General features: G+C 35.7%; 1 protein-coding gene across 1 annotated transcript in view; it reads left to right on the forward strand.

The window, feature by feature from the left end:
• LOC114660144 (matrin-3-like) overlaps nt 1–16,243 on the forward strand; it is a 75,146-nt gene that overhangs the window by 37,428 nt on the left and 21,475 nt on the right. Inside the window, exons 9-11 of the mRNA XM_028812645.2 lie at nt 880–1,020; nt 1,656–1,780; nt 4,626–5,229. Of these exons, the coding sequence (XP_028668478.2) occupies nt 880–1,020; nt 1,656–1,780; nt 4,626–5,229 (870 nt within the window). The remainder of the gene's footprint in view (nt 1–879; nt 1,021–1,655; nt 1,781–4,625; nt 5,230–16,243) is intronic.

Raw genomic sequence — 16,243 nt, forward strand, 5'->3', positions numbered from 1 at the left:
TACATTCATGTTATTAGTAATATTGCATAAAATATTTTTTTACTACAACACAATTAAAAGTATATGACTGTCACTTGCCTTAGTGATATATTTTGTTTTGCTGATTTGATGTTTATTTGATCTAGTTTCAGACATAATGTTATGTAAGGTAAGTTGCATAAAAAAGAACTTGGTTCTAGAGTTTAGTATAGTGTCTGATCTTAAAAACTGCACAAACCTGTAGTTACGTTTGACCCATCATGAATCTGCACATTTTTTCCCTAACAGAGTTTCACAGTTATCATCCATATTCAGTAATCCTTTGCCCTAAGTATGTTGGTGGTGAACACTCCGCCCCCTTCGTCCCAAGGAATGTTTTATGAGACTGGTGATCACACTGTGCAGTTTGAATCTATGAACCAGACATTATTCAAAATTTTGAACACCTCCAAGAAGCTAGCCAATAATAAAATAGATGAAAATACAGTGGTGATACATAAATTATATTAAACGTCTGTAGGAAGCTGTCTTTTTGATACTTTAGTCATGCTTCCATCAAACCTGTAAGAGTTCTGGAGTGTGTAGGTGTTTTCATTATTTTAGTTTTGGTAATGCATAATAAAATAGAGAAAAATGATATATACTCTAGTGTTTATTTTCAGGGTATTTAAAATGTGTTAATTATTAATTACATTAGTTCCGTTGTCAAGTGTACATTAAAATCTAGCTTGTTCTGTTGTGTATAGTAAAATACAGCTTGAAGAGTTACTGTTGAACTGCTGCTAAGCCAATAATAAAGCTACTTCTACTACAAAAACTAGAGTTTTAATTAGTTTTAATCATTTATTAGATTAAAATATTTTTAGGTCCTGATATACATTTTTTTTCTATTCTTTAAAGAAACAAAAGCCTGACCATGGCACTGGGCATTCAGTAATTTATATGTGTAATCTACCATCTGCAAAAGACATGACATCTGAGTTGATGGATTTGGCTAAACGTTTTGGGCCTGTGAAAGACAGTCTTATTTTACAGCATGAGGTATGTACTGTAGTTACTTAATATAAGAATAGCAATATTCTCCGTTTTGCTTTCCCTTCAAAACATAGAATGAATGTAATTGTTATTCTAAAATCAGTTTTAGAGGGCATTATTTCAATAGCAAATACAAAAATAAACTGTTATTGGTCTTCAACCTGTGGAAGAGTTACATGAGTGGTACATGGAATACAAAAGAGAGAAGGAAAGTTGAATGCATTAAGCTCAAGTGAAGGAAGAGAGAGTCCACAATGATCATACCATTCTTTATAAACTCTTTGCTGAAATCCTCTATAGACAAAAAGTCCTCCAATTAAAATGTTGTTGGATGGAGGTTATGTTGTAGGTAGGTGTTCTTTGCAGGAGAGGGCATGAAAATGAAATACTGCCTTCAGTTTTATCTAATAAGAATTCATTGTTACAATTTGAGGCTGAAGAAAGTGTTGATATTTGAATTTCTTGGACTGGTATGCCAACAAAAAAGGTTGAGAACCATAGCTGTGTATCTTGTTTTTATTAATATTTGTTAGTTATAAATAAAAGCTACTATGGGAATCTTCTAGTTAAACTTTCACAGTTTGATTATATGTTGTGGGCCTCAGCAGAATATCATATTTATTAAATAGCATATCTTCTAGGCCTTTCTGGAAATGGTGAACCCTGCTGATGCTGAAAAGATGGTCAAGTACTATCGATTCAATCCACTTAAAATGAAAGGCTACAGGATCAGACTTGAAATCTGCAGGAAGTACAAAGACCTCAGGTAATATTTTATACAGATATTTAAAGATGCTATAAAATTGCAAAGTTGGTTTTGTACTTATCCACAGACATCATGAAAAAGTCCCTGTTGCCTCTACTGTTTTATCACACAACATTAATGGATAAATAGATCTGTTGAATGATTTTTTTTAAATGTCACAAATATGAAACATGTACAGTATATTAAAAAAGTTACAGTGAACCCTTGGTTTTTTGAAAATATCTTGCTTTGATCATCTTTTTGGAAAAGCTTGTTTGTGCTTTGTATGCCACTTATACCTACTGGATAACTAACATGTATTTGGTGAGGATCTTGAAAGATCATGTTTGCACTAGAGAGAGTTCAAGTGACAAATATGCAAATTATGGTCAGTAACTGGAATTATTAAATGGTTGATTGCGTGTTAATATGGGTGAAAGAATTGTTTTCTAACATTTAACTACAAAATAAAGTAAATGCCTAAAGTTCATTTACTGTTTATATTTTTTATATATATATAGTGTGTATTTATGCACATGTGTATAAATATTTACTGTTAGATCATCTTAGATTTGTGCATTGTTCTATTTAATGTTTTTCATAATATATTATAAGAGAGTGCATTTGCCTGTAGCTGCTGAAGCTTTTTGTCCTAACCACTTTCTTTTTAATGGAATATACTGTCATTCATTTCCTTTAATTTAAATTGACTTAAAGATTCAGAACCCTTTAGTTGTTTTTTTTCTTTTCCTTAGCTGTCTACATTACAACGAAACCTGTTAACTCAGGAGTCTTAAACTTGGCACATGGAGGGCCACCATTTTTGCTCCATTTTCTTAATTAGAAACTACATTTCATAGACAGGCAGTGGTGTGGTGGTTAAGGCTTTGGACTTCAGACACTATATAACCCTGAACAAGTCACTTCACCTCCCTGTGCTCCAATTGGGAAGAAAGAAAAAAGAAATGTAACCAATTGTATCTCAAATATTGTACGTCATTTTGGATAAATGTGTGTAAATATATTTTACTGTCAATGAAACACATCATTTAATTCTATTTTTTTTTTTACTGCCCTCCTTCTGCCACACCAGTCATTTCCAAAACTGTTGATTTTATTTTTTTGGAGATTATGATCCAAATGGTCTGTGGACCAAAGCTGATCAACATTTCACACATTTTTCCTTTTTCTTTCCTCCAATCTCCAATATTTTATTGAACCAGATATTGTATTATAGATATATAGGTGCCACTGGAATTAAGTTAGCTGGTCATCTGCTGGCTTGCTTTGCATCTCATAGTTTGGCTACTAGTTTTGGAGAACAGAAACAAGGGTTCTGTATCTTAAAAGGCACATCAGTTAAACTTAAGCTAGTAAGTATTTTCCATTAGCAGCAGTAATTAGTTACTAATGTAAGAAAGTGGATGGAATGAAAGCTTCATGTTACTGTGGCCCTCCAAGATCTCTGAGTTTGACATCTGTGTTCTAGATTAAAGAATTGAAGCAGTAATGGGTTAGCTTTCTCTTGTAGTGACTGATTGGATTTCCACCCCAACATTTGGAACAAAAAGAATTATAGCAGGCAAATTGCCTTTAGACACATTGGCTACCTAAGTCCAAGTGGAAAAGCTATGTATTTCAGTACAACACTTTACCAGCAATCAGAATGGTATATCACACGCAGATAATGTTTATTAAATATAAATCCATGTTACCATCTTTCAAAAAAAGCTATGTGGACTGCAAAAATTATTTCAAAGTTCACATTGTGCATCTTTTGACTTTATATTTTGAATTAAAAGTAGATACATCTCAATAATGTAAATATATTGGTTACTTGAACCCTTCTGTAACATGCGCACAAATACATTTTAAAGCCAAAACATTTTTGTAACTAGACATATTAATGTAATATTGCATATTGCTGCAGCAGACGGCGTTGCCACCTCTCAGTACTTGGGCCCCAAAGCCTTTCCTGAGTGGCAAGCTTGCTGTGTTTTCTATATTTAGAATTTGTTCTAAGAGTTGTTCTTGGTGGTCTTTGATTTCCTTTCACAGTCCAATGACATTGTGTTGGGTTGACGGACTGCATTATATTAGTGCAGTTGTGTGATAGACTGGTCTATGATCCAGGACTTGTCCTTACCTTGTGCTTGTTACTACCAATGTAAATTCTATGTCTGTACCATGCCAAAATTGATATGTGAAATAAATAATCATTGGAAGAGGATTAAATACATCTATATAGTCATTGATAAGAATTTTGACATCATTTAAGTTTTGAAATTAGGTATTCATATCCAACTAATAGCTCAAGAAACCATTTCAAAAAATGTATCTTTGGATATCTCGGAAAAGGTTTTTCCATCACAATCTCTAGCCTACCTTCCATTTAGTGTGGTGAACCGCAAATATGTTGTATTTGAGTCTGACTTCAAACAACTGTACACACACTCCTTATAGATTATATGTACATCATACATGTACCTGTTTCCTTGTGCTGGAGTTTGACAATCTAATAATGTAATGTCGAACACCATACACCAGTTAACACTAATTAAAAGTAAGAAATTAGCTACTGACCAGTTTTTGGGATTTTATTTTGCAAAAATGCACTGTAAAGGTCATGTACAAATAAAAACAATTTATAATTTTCAGAAAACTGAAGTTTCGTATGTCAAACAGGTATGAAAAGAAATTAACCAGAATAATATTTTGATGTGCTATCTGTAAAATTACCCTCTTACAGCACAGTTACTAATGTAATTGTGTATGCAGTACATATTGTGCTACCTCTGCCCTGTGGCTTTAAAGGCAATACTTAGCATTGGTACAGTAAATAGTAGTCTTGCATTTTTCTTTTCAGTTCAAAAACAACCTTTGCTGATGATTTGGAAAACAGAAAAACCAGGCAACAAAGTAATGACTCTAGCAGCAACCAGTCCAAAACTGTGACCAAAGATGAAGACTCTCAGAAAGAGGAATCTGATACGCCAAAGGATGAAAAGGAAAATGAATCCGATCTAATTTCTGATACAGTGGATCATGAAAGTGAAGGTTCTGAAGAGGAGGTTGTAGCCTCAGGAGACCTAAATGAAAAGGTTGTCAAGTTGGACATTGTTGAGGAATTAAACAAAAGCACATCGCATCAGTCAGATGAAAGTCATAAATGTCAGAATCTGGAATATCAGCAAGACATCAAAAACAAGCCTGTGGAACAAGTGGAAAGTGCTGAGGTGCAAGAAGAGCCCTCTGATGTATTGTTTCAGTGTTCCGACAATAAAACAGAAGGGCCAACAGAAGAATGTTCAGAAACACCAGAGGAAATGCTGACAGATCCAACTACACAGGACAAGAACACTACAAACAATGCTGAAACAGAAACATCTACTGCATCCCAGATTATAGAGCAAATGGAGACTAATGAACTTGAGGAAAAGAACTTGGAAGAATCTTTTTATCTTGAAGAGGTAATACAAATTATATTTTAGGTACTATAAGACCTCATATAACACCATATTTTTTTTTCCAGAGGTTAAATAATTATCTAAAAAGTACCATCATTTACATTGCCTCTAACGACCCCTAGTGTTATAGTGCCTTATATACAAACTAAATGTTCATAGTAAATTTGTTTTGGGCATTACTAGTAAACACAGTACAGTACATTGCAAATAAAATACCATAAAATATATATCTGTCCATTATCTGTACCTGAATATCCAATTCAGATTCTTGATAGACAGGGGCCTAATCCATCCACATTCTTTATCAGGCAGAAACAAAATATTAAGTGGATCATCAATTGATCACCAATCAGAAACGCTCATATAGGACCAATTTAGCGATTTCCCGTTTTTAAAAAAAAAAAAAAAAAGTCTTTGGCATGTGGGGTAAAAACTGTGAACTTAGAGGAAAACTGAAGCAGACATAGTGAGAGCATGCACATTTTTCACAGAAGGTGGCTAACCAGTGATTTGATCCCTTTGTTCCAGAACTGTGAGGAAGCAGTGCTAAGCACCTTTGCAACTTGCCATAAAAAGTACAAAACAGAAATGTAAAAACTAGTCACTTTCCATTTGGAAATGTTTTGTGACCATTGGTAGTTGGCAGGCATCACAAATTATGGACAGGTTACACTCTACACTGTTTCTGCCCCAAGTATTCAAATAGTCTTTATATAATTAAATACTTATAGGTATAACCCTTTTAAGGTCATTCATAATATTAAACTTATGAACTCTACAACCTTATCCTCTAAACAGTCATGGCTGTTGAGGGCACAAAACCTGTCCACAGATGTTCCTTTGTGTAGGTATAGAAGGTTGCATTACTCACTGCACAAAAGAAAGGAAAAAATTATTATTGTCGTATTACGTTGTGCATTATTCTTACTATTATTTGTCATACCAAGGAAATGGCACCTGTGTGCAGATGAGCATTGTTCTCTTAGAAAATAGAAACATATGGATCTGCAATGAAATGCTTTTCTGTAAGTGACATGCTTCCTTTGATTTACTTTTACCTGTTGAAATTGCCCTTTACATGCAGCAGAAGTGGTTGTCTGTCATAGGAACTGATGTCCCACACGCAAATACAGCTTTTTTGGTTGTGTGTGGTTTTGGAATATTTTGTGCACGAGTCCAGTAGTTAGTCGGCCTCAAAGAGCCTCAGTCCAGACTGCTTGAATCCAACCCTGTCCAGGTAGTGTTTTTGCCTTGTGCCCAGTGCTTGCTGGGATAGGCTTTAGCTACCCCATGACCCTGCCCTGAAGTAACTAAGTTTGGAAAATAGATGGATGGATAATTGGCCCCATTTGATTAAATGTTAATTGTTTTAACAAAAAGACACCCTGCTTAATAACTGCAAATTTTTCAGGAAAAGTTTTAATTGATTTAAGTGTCTGAAAATTCTCTTTAATTTTAAATTGAAAATGTGTCACAAACTGCTTCTTTACTGAAAAACATTTAGTGCATTTTTGTTTAGGAATAGTAGTTTATTAATGTGTTCAGCAAGCACATGCCCACTCTATTAATTATCATACTATCATTGTCTTGATTATGGTGAGGTGTTCGGTCACCATGGTAAGGTACATGTTAAATCTGTCATGGACTGCACAGTCTATAATCAAATCATGATACCGAGCCTGCCTGATTCACACGAGATGGCAGGCACTGTGTTTCATGCTTTACCATGTAAATATGCAAACACTTTGGTATCACAGAGTCCACAGGTCAGTTATGAGCACAAGCTTATTGGCTGGTGGTACCTTTTCCCCAACTGGTGTGCTGTCTCGGTGTAAATGTTTTTTTTTTTTTTGGCTGGTGACAGTGACTCTGAATAGAATGTTGTACTCTGGCTCTAAATATTTAGCTGCCAGTAGTCTTTGCCATCATCCATACTGGCAGCAAATCTTGTTCTATCAATGTATATATTCTGTGTGATTTCCTTTGCCTGACAGTCATTTTTTCCCTTGCTAATGTTTCTAACATGATAAATGCTGCAGTCCACTCTAGCAAGTGACATTCTTGTTTGGTAATACATTGTAGCTCTACTGTTTTTGTATTTTAGTACAGTGTTAAAAGATTGCAGTTCAAGAAGCATGCAAACCAAATTATGCTTGATATGCTTCATTTTTGTTTTTGGCTTCCATTCTGCGCCTGGGTGTTTAAACAATTTAATGTAATTTAAATACAGCACTTGTATGTCTGTTTACATAAACAACATGTCTACAAACAAGTCTGCATTAGATATTGCAGTACAGCAAGAAAATGAAGGGTCTCAATGTAAATTTAAATTAATTGTATAATTGTTAAATTTACTTTGTTTGCTTAACCTCCAATAACAATCTGAACAATAATCATTAGCATCCCTAGTCAACCGATGTGGTTGGCTTTGTTTTGATTTACTTTCATATGTATGCGAGAACTCGCACAAGCAAATAGAAAATGTATCCTTAGCACAAGAGAAATAGTATCCAGAATATTTGGTATTTGATAATATGCAATAAAATGATTGTCACAAACATGCATTGGAAACATGTAAGACTTGCTTTCTTATATCAAAATATATGCTGCATCGTTTTTAAGCTTGAATTTTCTGGTGGTGCTCTGTTAAATTTAGGACACAATTTTGCATGGCAAATGCATAAATATCATGTTTGTGAAGAAATATCTTTGACTTGATAAATGGCAAACTTGTACTTTAAAATGGGACGAAAGGAAAATTGTTCCATTGGGTCTCTAGTATTCTGTCCTATTACTTTTTAGGCAGAAATTCTGCAGGTTAATACAGTACATTAGCTGGATGATGCTTGTTTGCTGCATTTTTCAGATAGTGTCATAGATTCTTATTAAATCTGAGAATAGGCTTTGACTAGGACATTGTGGGACGTTCATTATGTTTCCTTGAGTCAATTCAGGGTTACTTTAACCTTTGGTTTGGGATCAGTGTCCTTTGAAAGATAAACGTTTGCCCAAGCTTCAGTGTTTAGCAGACATAAACATGTACCCTTGCAGTATGTTCTTGTATTTTCCATCATCTTTTCCATCTTCTGTTTTAATCAGATTCCCAGACCATAGCATAATCCTCCTACCATTATACTTCACTGTAGGATGTTCTCTTTTGGGAAGTGTTAAATTTGCACCACACATACCAACATGTACCTGTTTCAGTTTAGGCCAGGAATCTACCACAGACTTTTTCACACAATGCAGTTAATTGGTTGGTGGTGTGTTTTTTTTTTTGTTTTTTTTTGGCAAACTGTGGACATTAGCATGATTGTTTTTAAGCAACTGCAGTTTTTATGGGATTTTTCCGTTCAGGTTAACAGTATATTGATATCTTGATATCATTGACTTGATACCCCGTTACTCCAGTGTCCGCTACTGCACTACTGCTAGGGTTTTTATCCAGAAAATGTGTCCAGTTACTTTGAGGATTCAGTTACAGAGCAATTATGTTCTTGACAGGTCATTTTTTTTTTGCCTGGGCAAACTTGGAGCTTACAAAAGATAAGTATTGAATATTAATGAAAATGGTGTATTTCCATTTTTTATCATAACAAATGTCATTTTAGCTGTGTTTCACTGCTTTGAAATTAATTATCATAGGGAACAAATTTTGTTCAGAAAAATTACAGAAATGGTCAGTGGTCTGAAAACTTTTGCAAGGCCATCTGTGTTATTAATAAATGAGCTGTTGTTTGCTTTTGCAATAGCATCCACCAGATGGTGCTATCTTACTGATGCACTGATTTCTCATGCTGGTTTTAACCCCTTAACCGCCCTCTGCCGGATATATCCGGCACCGTTGTTTTATTGCTAACGTCATACTGCCGGAATTATCCGGCACATTTGCCTGTGGTTATATGAATGCCTGGCAAGTAGTATAACTGACGGTTTGGCGTGGGTATTATTACTACGTTGTATTTCGACAAGTCTGTGGTTGTTTTGGCCGGTCATGTGACGTGATTCGCATGTAACAGCTGTGAATATGGCGAAACGTAAACTGACTTCAAGTGAGGCTTTGCAGGCGATTTTGGACAGTTCTGATCATGATTGTAGCAGTTCTGAAGAAGATTTTAGCGACAGTGATGAGCAGCAACGTGCGCTGCATGATACTGTGAATGAAGACGCATCGGATGACGGCGCTGAGTGGGTGTATCCCCAGCATCTCAGCTGGGCTGCTGCCCGTGGTGAACTACCTTTTTTGCATTCGTTTGAGGGAACGTGTGGCTTTATTGTTGATGTAAACAATTACACTGCTGAGCAGTTTTATGAGCTGTTTGTGTCACCTGATTTGATCAGACATTTTGTTCATCAGACAAATCTGTATGCAGCACAGTTTATTGAGAAAAATCCCAATTTACCTCCACATTCCCGTGTTCGTGCTTGGTTTGACACTGATGAAAACGAAATGAAAAAATTCATTGGGATTTTGATGTTGATGGGAATAATCAGAAAACCAGATATTGAGATGTACTGGTCTACAGATCCTATGTATGCAACACCTATTTTTGCAGCTGTCATGACACGTAACCGATTCTCTTTGCTGCTGAAATTCTTTCATTTGAATGACAACAGAAACGAGCCAGATAAGAAAGATCCAAACCGCGACCACTTGTTCAAGCTACGTCCTTTGATTGATCATTTATTTGAAGCATTTCAGTTGCCCTACATGCCAGGACCGTCAGTTGCAGTTGATGAAAGTTTATTGTCGTGGAAGGGCCGCTTACAGTTTCGACAGTATCTACCATTGAAAAGGGCACGGTTTGGTATCAAAATGTTTTGCTTAGCTGAGAATTCAGGTTACATTTATAGATTTCGTGTATACACTGGCAACTTGCACAACATTTAGTGGTCAATACTGCTTGAATAAATGTAAAAAATGTAAAAAAAATGTAAAAAAGTAAAAAAACGAAAATTGTTCAGATTTCGCCTGGCGTGGGGAATATTTAGGGAGTTGGCGGTTAAAGGGTTAAAGGAAGTAAGACCATTAATTCTAGGATGCCACAGTCTTTTTTTTGTTCGTTTGTTTGTGTTTTGCAAGGAATGTATATTTTTGTTCAGTATCTCCATTGAGCTTTGTGTATAGATGGTGTAAGGAGCACTTGAGCCCTAGAGATGGTTCATGTGAGCATGTGAGGCTGGTTCGAGCTATTTTTCCATTAAAGTCAAGAATGATAAAGTGGGGCTTACTAGTTCAGTGTCTACTTGAAACATTATCAGAATTTTTTGTTTTATAATTTCCCATTTAAGTGAAACAAAGGAATGGCTGATTTGAGAAATATTTTCCTGTGTTTATTATACTCTTGATTTTTAGATTGTTTTCCCTTTTTTCTGTCACCAATGTTACAGTACGATCCTTTATTTCAGGTATGTATATTTTTGCTTATATAAACCATTTTGTTACATCCCATGATCCCAAATTTGTTTAAGTGTGTTTGAGAATATTTTATTACTTTACAAATTAAATCTTACAGAATTAGCTGTCATCACACCAAAATGCAGTGATTGTTTGCACTTCCTCTGCAGTTCAGTGCAGCTGTGACTGTTTTGCATAAAAAATCGTGCATTGCTAAAAACTAAACCTATTCACGAATTTAAAGTTAATGCTTAACCCTGTTACCAGAGTGACAATATTTTAATGACAGACTAATGGCCAGCCTCACAGAACAGCCTGAATCACCAACCCCTCATTGTTTGGTTGTTCTAACCTGGGTACATTTTCAATCTATGAAATAAAGCTGGCTTACCTTGGTTACAGGTTATAGTGAAAAAGCAACATTAAACAGAGTGTAGCAAGGTTATTATAGTTTTGCCTTTTTTGTATTAGTTTTTATTTCTACATTTCTTACTCACCTTACTTGGAAATTCAGGTTTGGTTTTAGTTTTCGTTCATCATGTAATTTTAGTTTTAATTTAGTTTTTATTTCACCAAGACATTTCTGTTTTATTTTTATATCTACAGTGGAACCTCAGTTCACGACCATAATTCGTTCCAAACCTCTGGTCATAAACCGATTTGGTCATGAACCGAAGCAATTTCCCCCATAGGATTGTATGTAAATACAATTAATCCGTTCCAGACCGTATGAACTGTATGTAAATATATTTTTTTAAAGATTTTTAAGCACAAATATAGTTAATTACACCATAGAATGCACAGTGTAATAGTAAACTAATGTAAAAACATTGAATAACACTGACACAAACACCCAGGCTCGCTCGCTGTCCGCTGCACGCGCAGGCTCGCTCGCTGTCCGCTGCACGCGCAGGCTCGCTCGCTGTCCGCTGCACGCGCAGGCTCGCTCGCTGTCCGCTGCACGCGCAGTCTCTCTCTCTCTCTCTCTCTCCCTCTCCCTTTCAGCAGCACTGAGCCCCCTCTCCTCTCAGCTGCACTCGCAGGCTCTCTCTCTTTCTCAGCAGCACGTGCGCCCCCCCTCCCCCCTCTACTCTCAGCTGCGTGCAGTCTCTCTCTCTCTCTCTCGGCAGCATGGGAAACTGGCTTCTTCGTATACCGAGTGTGTGGTCGTGAACCGAGGCAAAAGTTTGGCGAACTTTTTGGTCATAAACCGAGTTGTACGTGTACCGAGACATTCGTGAACTGTGGTTCCACTGTATTACTTTCAGTAATTATGGCATGGAGCTACTATAGAGTTTAGTTTTGTGTCACAATCTGATAGAACTGTACACTTAACAAGTTTAGATATGATATGAGTTTAATCTTAGTGCAAACTTACAACGCTACATGGTTTACTATCTGGTTTTGTTTTTATCTAATAAAAACAAGCATAATCAAAACCAGATATGTACAAATTTTATATAATTTTATAATTTTTAAAATATTTTCTATGCTATTTGTCCTGAACAAATGTGTCCTTTTATTGTCCAGAATGGGCCAATTTGTGATGAAATTTAGGTGAATTTTAAGATTTGAGGGTTTTTTTTTTTTACTCTTCATGTCTACAACACACAACATATCTCACTCCAAGACAATATGCTTACAATTAATGCCTTTGATATTGCATTCAAAAACTCCCATACTGGCATTTATTATTTTCTACCAGACATATTGATCTCTGATTCCATCTCAGTCACATACAATTTATAGATAGTTTTGCCACATGCAGGCCTCAAAAGATAACAAAAATCAGAAAATAGATTCTACTATGTCCTGACAGGTGTGATCATGAAAATCATGGGGCCTTAGGAAGAACAGGGAACTTAGGCTTGAAACAGTCTGCAAACCCAGCTTAGCTGTATTGTGGGAAACAAAGAAAAACAAGCATGCAGTGTCAAGGTTAGGGGTAGAGAGACTTGAATATCCCATCATAAGAACAGTGAACCCATAATGAGCAGAGCAAGAGTAGGTAATAGGTGTATGGACGGAGACAGCATCTGAGATTAAGAACAACATATACACATTCTAAACCTGTTTATCCAGAGCAGGATCACAGGAAACCTGGAGCCCACCACAGCAGGTTTGGATGCATGGCAGGAAAAATCCCTGGTATGCAATATGTATGACATGGCTAATGTTAAGAACAAAAAGAATTATATTATTTAAACTATTTTGAGAGAGAAATTGAAAAAAGGGGAACAAATATTTTAAAACATAATTCTGCTGCTGTTTTTTCACAATATCAGGTATTTTGAGCTGTGAACATAAATTTAAAAAGATAAATGAATAAATGTAGAAATGTACTTCAGTAGAGACATTGTCAGCTCGGGAAATTTGCAAGTTTTGTGTCGCTTTGTTGTTAAATGCCTTTTTTAAAGCAAAAGTGATTGGTCTGTAACAATATGGTGATCTTGTATGATGACCGTCAGTCTCTCGATCAGTGTCGTTTTATTTTCAAAAAGGATTTCTCACGTGCGAAGTGGCAGGTGAATTATTGTCAACAAAATGCAGGCACTGGAGAAATTAACTGAAGCGTTAACTCACTTGTGATTTTTCTGTCCATACGGTGAAGGTTTTGTTTGACCAGCACATTCTGATTTCAGGAGTTTGAATTACATATTGATATACATCAAGTGCAAAGGAAGGAAGCATAGTAAATTGTTTTCTGTTTCACACGCTTTACGTGCCCATAATCCGCTCACTCTGTCACCGCAAATGCTGTGTGAACACCTGCCCTCCATCACCAGCCACCGTTCACTGGATAAATATATGTGGGCGACTCGTGGTGGAATTCTTTCTGTTTTTAGAGTTAAAAGTTACAAGGGTTAAAGACTGATGGCAAGAATATTCATTCAAAACAAAAAACTAAAAATATTTGTAGTATATTATTTTTTTATTTCAGTTAGTCTTTCTAGCTGCTTTAATAGTTTCGTTTAGTTTTAGTTTTTCATTTCAGTTTTGTTAATTTTATTTCGGTTTACAAACATTTTTTTTAATAATAGTTTCAGTTTTGATTTTAGTTTTCGTTAACTGTAATAATCATGGAGTGTAGCATATAGTACACACAACTGAAGACATTCAGTGTCTTTTGCTGAATGTGAATGGTCGCTCTAGTGAACACTTCAGCCAAAAAATGATATCGCCTGTGAAAGACTTTGTAACACTCTGCTGCATAACCATGAGGGGAAAAAATGTGGTACCTATGAAGCTCAGAATCCATTGACCTTCACAACACTCAGGACTTGACCACCAAAACTCTTTCAAATATTAAAGCTATCTTAGTAAGTCTAGTATTCAGCAAATTGGATTTGCCAGTTTCCCAGGTTAAAAGTAGTGGAAAAGTAGACCTGTATGGTTAGGAATGCAAAGCTACAAGGCAATCGCACATACGTTTGGCTAATGTTGAGGCAAACAAATCAGTCACATGTCTGATTATTTTGATGGTTTTATAGTGGTTTGCTTGCTTTTAAGGTTGGCTATTTGTAAAGGTTCAGGAAATTGAACTGATATATAAAATAGAGGTCTATACACTCACTATCAGTGCCTAGGATAAAATTAGCAACCATCTGGTAAGCGCAGGATGTAGCCATGTCCTGGCTGTTTTTATTGCTGTTTTTTTTCCCATGAGGGAAAAGAGTAGCAGGCTCGTCAAACAGTAAAGCAGTAGTTAAACGGAGTTATTTTTGTGTTGGAAAAAGGTATTTGTGCAGTTTTCATGAATAGTGAAAATTAGGCTGGGTATTACCACTGATGTCCTGATTTTGATTTTGATTCAAAATCGATTTTATCTTGATTAAATTATTATGCACTGATATATTTGAACTGTTTGCTTTTTTAGAGATTAATTAACTATGCATAGAGAACATTAATATAATGTAACAAATTTCAGTTTACACTTTTTTCAGTTTACACTTTATTTGAAGGGTGTTTACATAGTGACTTGTCATTCCATGTCTGTGGATATATTTATGAAGCAATACTTGATTAATAACGAACAGTTAACAATAATGCACTCATTCAGAATTCACCATAATTTAACAAACATACGTATATCCACATCTGAATCCACACATATTATGGGGGGTGCTCCTTATTTTAATACAATAGCATTTACTTTATATAACTTCTATATCATCATGTGAATATTATTATTATAAAATAATCAAATATTGCTTCTTAAATAATCTGATTCAGTATCCTAATTTTGTGTTACGAATCTCCATGTAGACATCCTTTCAACTAAACTGTTAGCCAAATTTATTCCCCTACTGGACATTTAAAATAATCTTGAATTAGTTGAAATTTAAGATAACTGTAGGAAGACGCATGTCTTTCTATACTTGTTTATCTTACACATCTTCAGTTGCATTAATCAGTCTGAAAAATTTGTTCTCACAGTTCCTCATCTAACAAAAAAGAAGCTGATGCCTGATGACGGCAACGTTGGATGAATGGAACAAAAAAGACAAATAACCAGAAATCATAACTGACAGTGGCGCTAATATCCATGCGGTACAGCTTACTGGAACTACTTCAAGTCGGCTGCTTTGCGCACACATGCACACTTTTGTATCGCAGGCTGCTCTGAAAATTCCAATAATTGGCCATTTGCTCTGCTGGGTGAGGCACATTGAAACCTTTTCCACCATAGTAGTATAGCTAGCCACGTGCTTAAAGAGAAGCAACATTTATTGGGCTTGCAAACACACAAATTTGCAATTAATGTGTTCCATTGAAAATGCTAGAAAAGTTCTTAAAACATCAGCGGGGCCTCTAAGCAGCTCTGCATATAGGCAATGAGGTTGCTCCCGGTGCAGTGCTCTGGTCTGCAACATATCTGTCAGCAGGTGCCTAGTTGTTTTTAATGTAGTGACATGTGATTGTCACATAGGAATGTGCAGCCCTGGATGTCAAGCTGTTGCAAGCTAGGACTACTCTCTCTGCTGACCCTAGAGCTGTAGCAGTCCTTTGCTTAAGAACTTCATAAAGCCTAGGTACAATAACTTCACACGTCTGCTTTCTGGTTGGTATAGCATTACTGAAGTTCCAGATCATTTTCAACAACGTCTTTACAAATTAAAAACTGCTATAGATTCTTTTACATTTTGGGAATGAGGCAAATTAAATGGAAGCTTGGAGCTAAACGCTGTCTGCTGTGTAGATCTAGGCTGTGCTTGTTTGGATAGCAACTGACATAACATTTCTGGATGACATCTGGATAAATGATTTTCCAGATGTGTTGTGTTACAACAATACTTAACTTTTGAGTTGCACAGCTTACATATGGCTTTGCTTTTATCCAGTTGTTCTATACCGATGCACTTTTTGACTCCATAGTAAGTCAACACATCTGATTTAGGTTCTGAATTCAGTTGAAGAGGACATACCCTTTTATGCAAGGTAGTAATGTGCTTTTTCTGTAGAAAGCTTTAAGAGGTGCATTACTGGCATCTAATGGTTTGGGCACCAAAAATCAACATAGGCAAAAATCTACATACCTGTATAATAATACAGCAGTATAGAGATTCACGAGATTGGTCTTGAAACTTTAAGAATTGACATTAAATCATTTAAATGAAA

Source organism: Erpetoichthys calabaricus, chromosome 11 (genome assembly GCF_900747795.2).
Source record: "Erpetoichthys calabaricus chromosome 11, fErpCal1.3, whole genome shotgun sequence".
In the NCBI taxonomy this organism is placed as follows: Eukaryota; Metazoa; Chordata; class Cladistia; order Polypteriformes; family Polypteridae; genus Erpetoichthys; species Erpetoichthys calabaricus.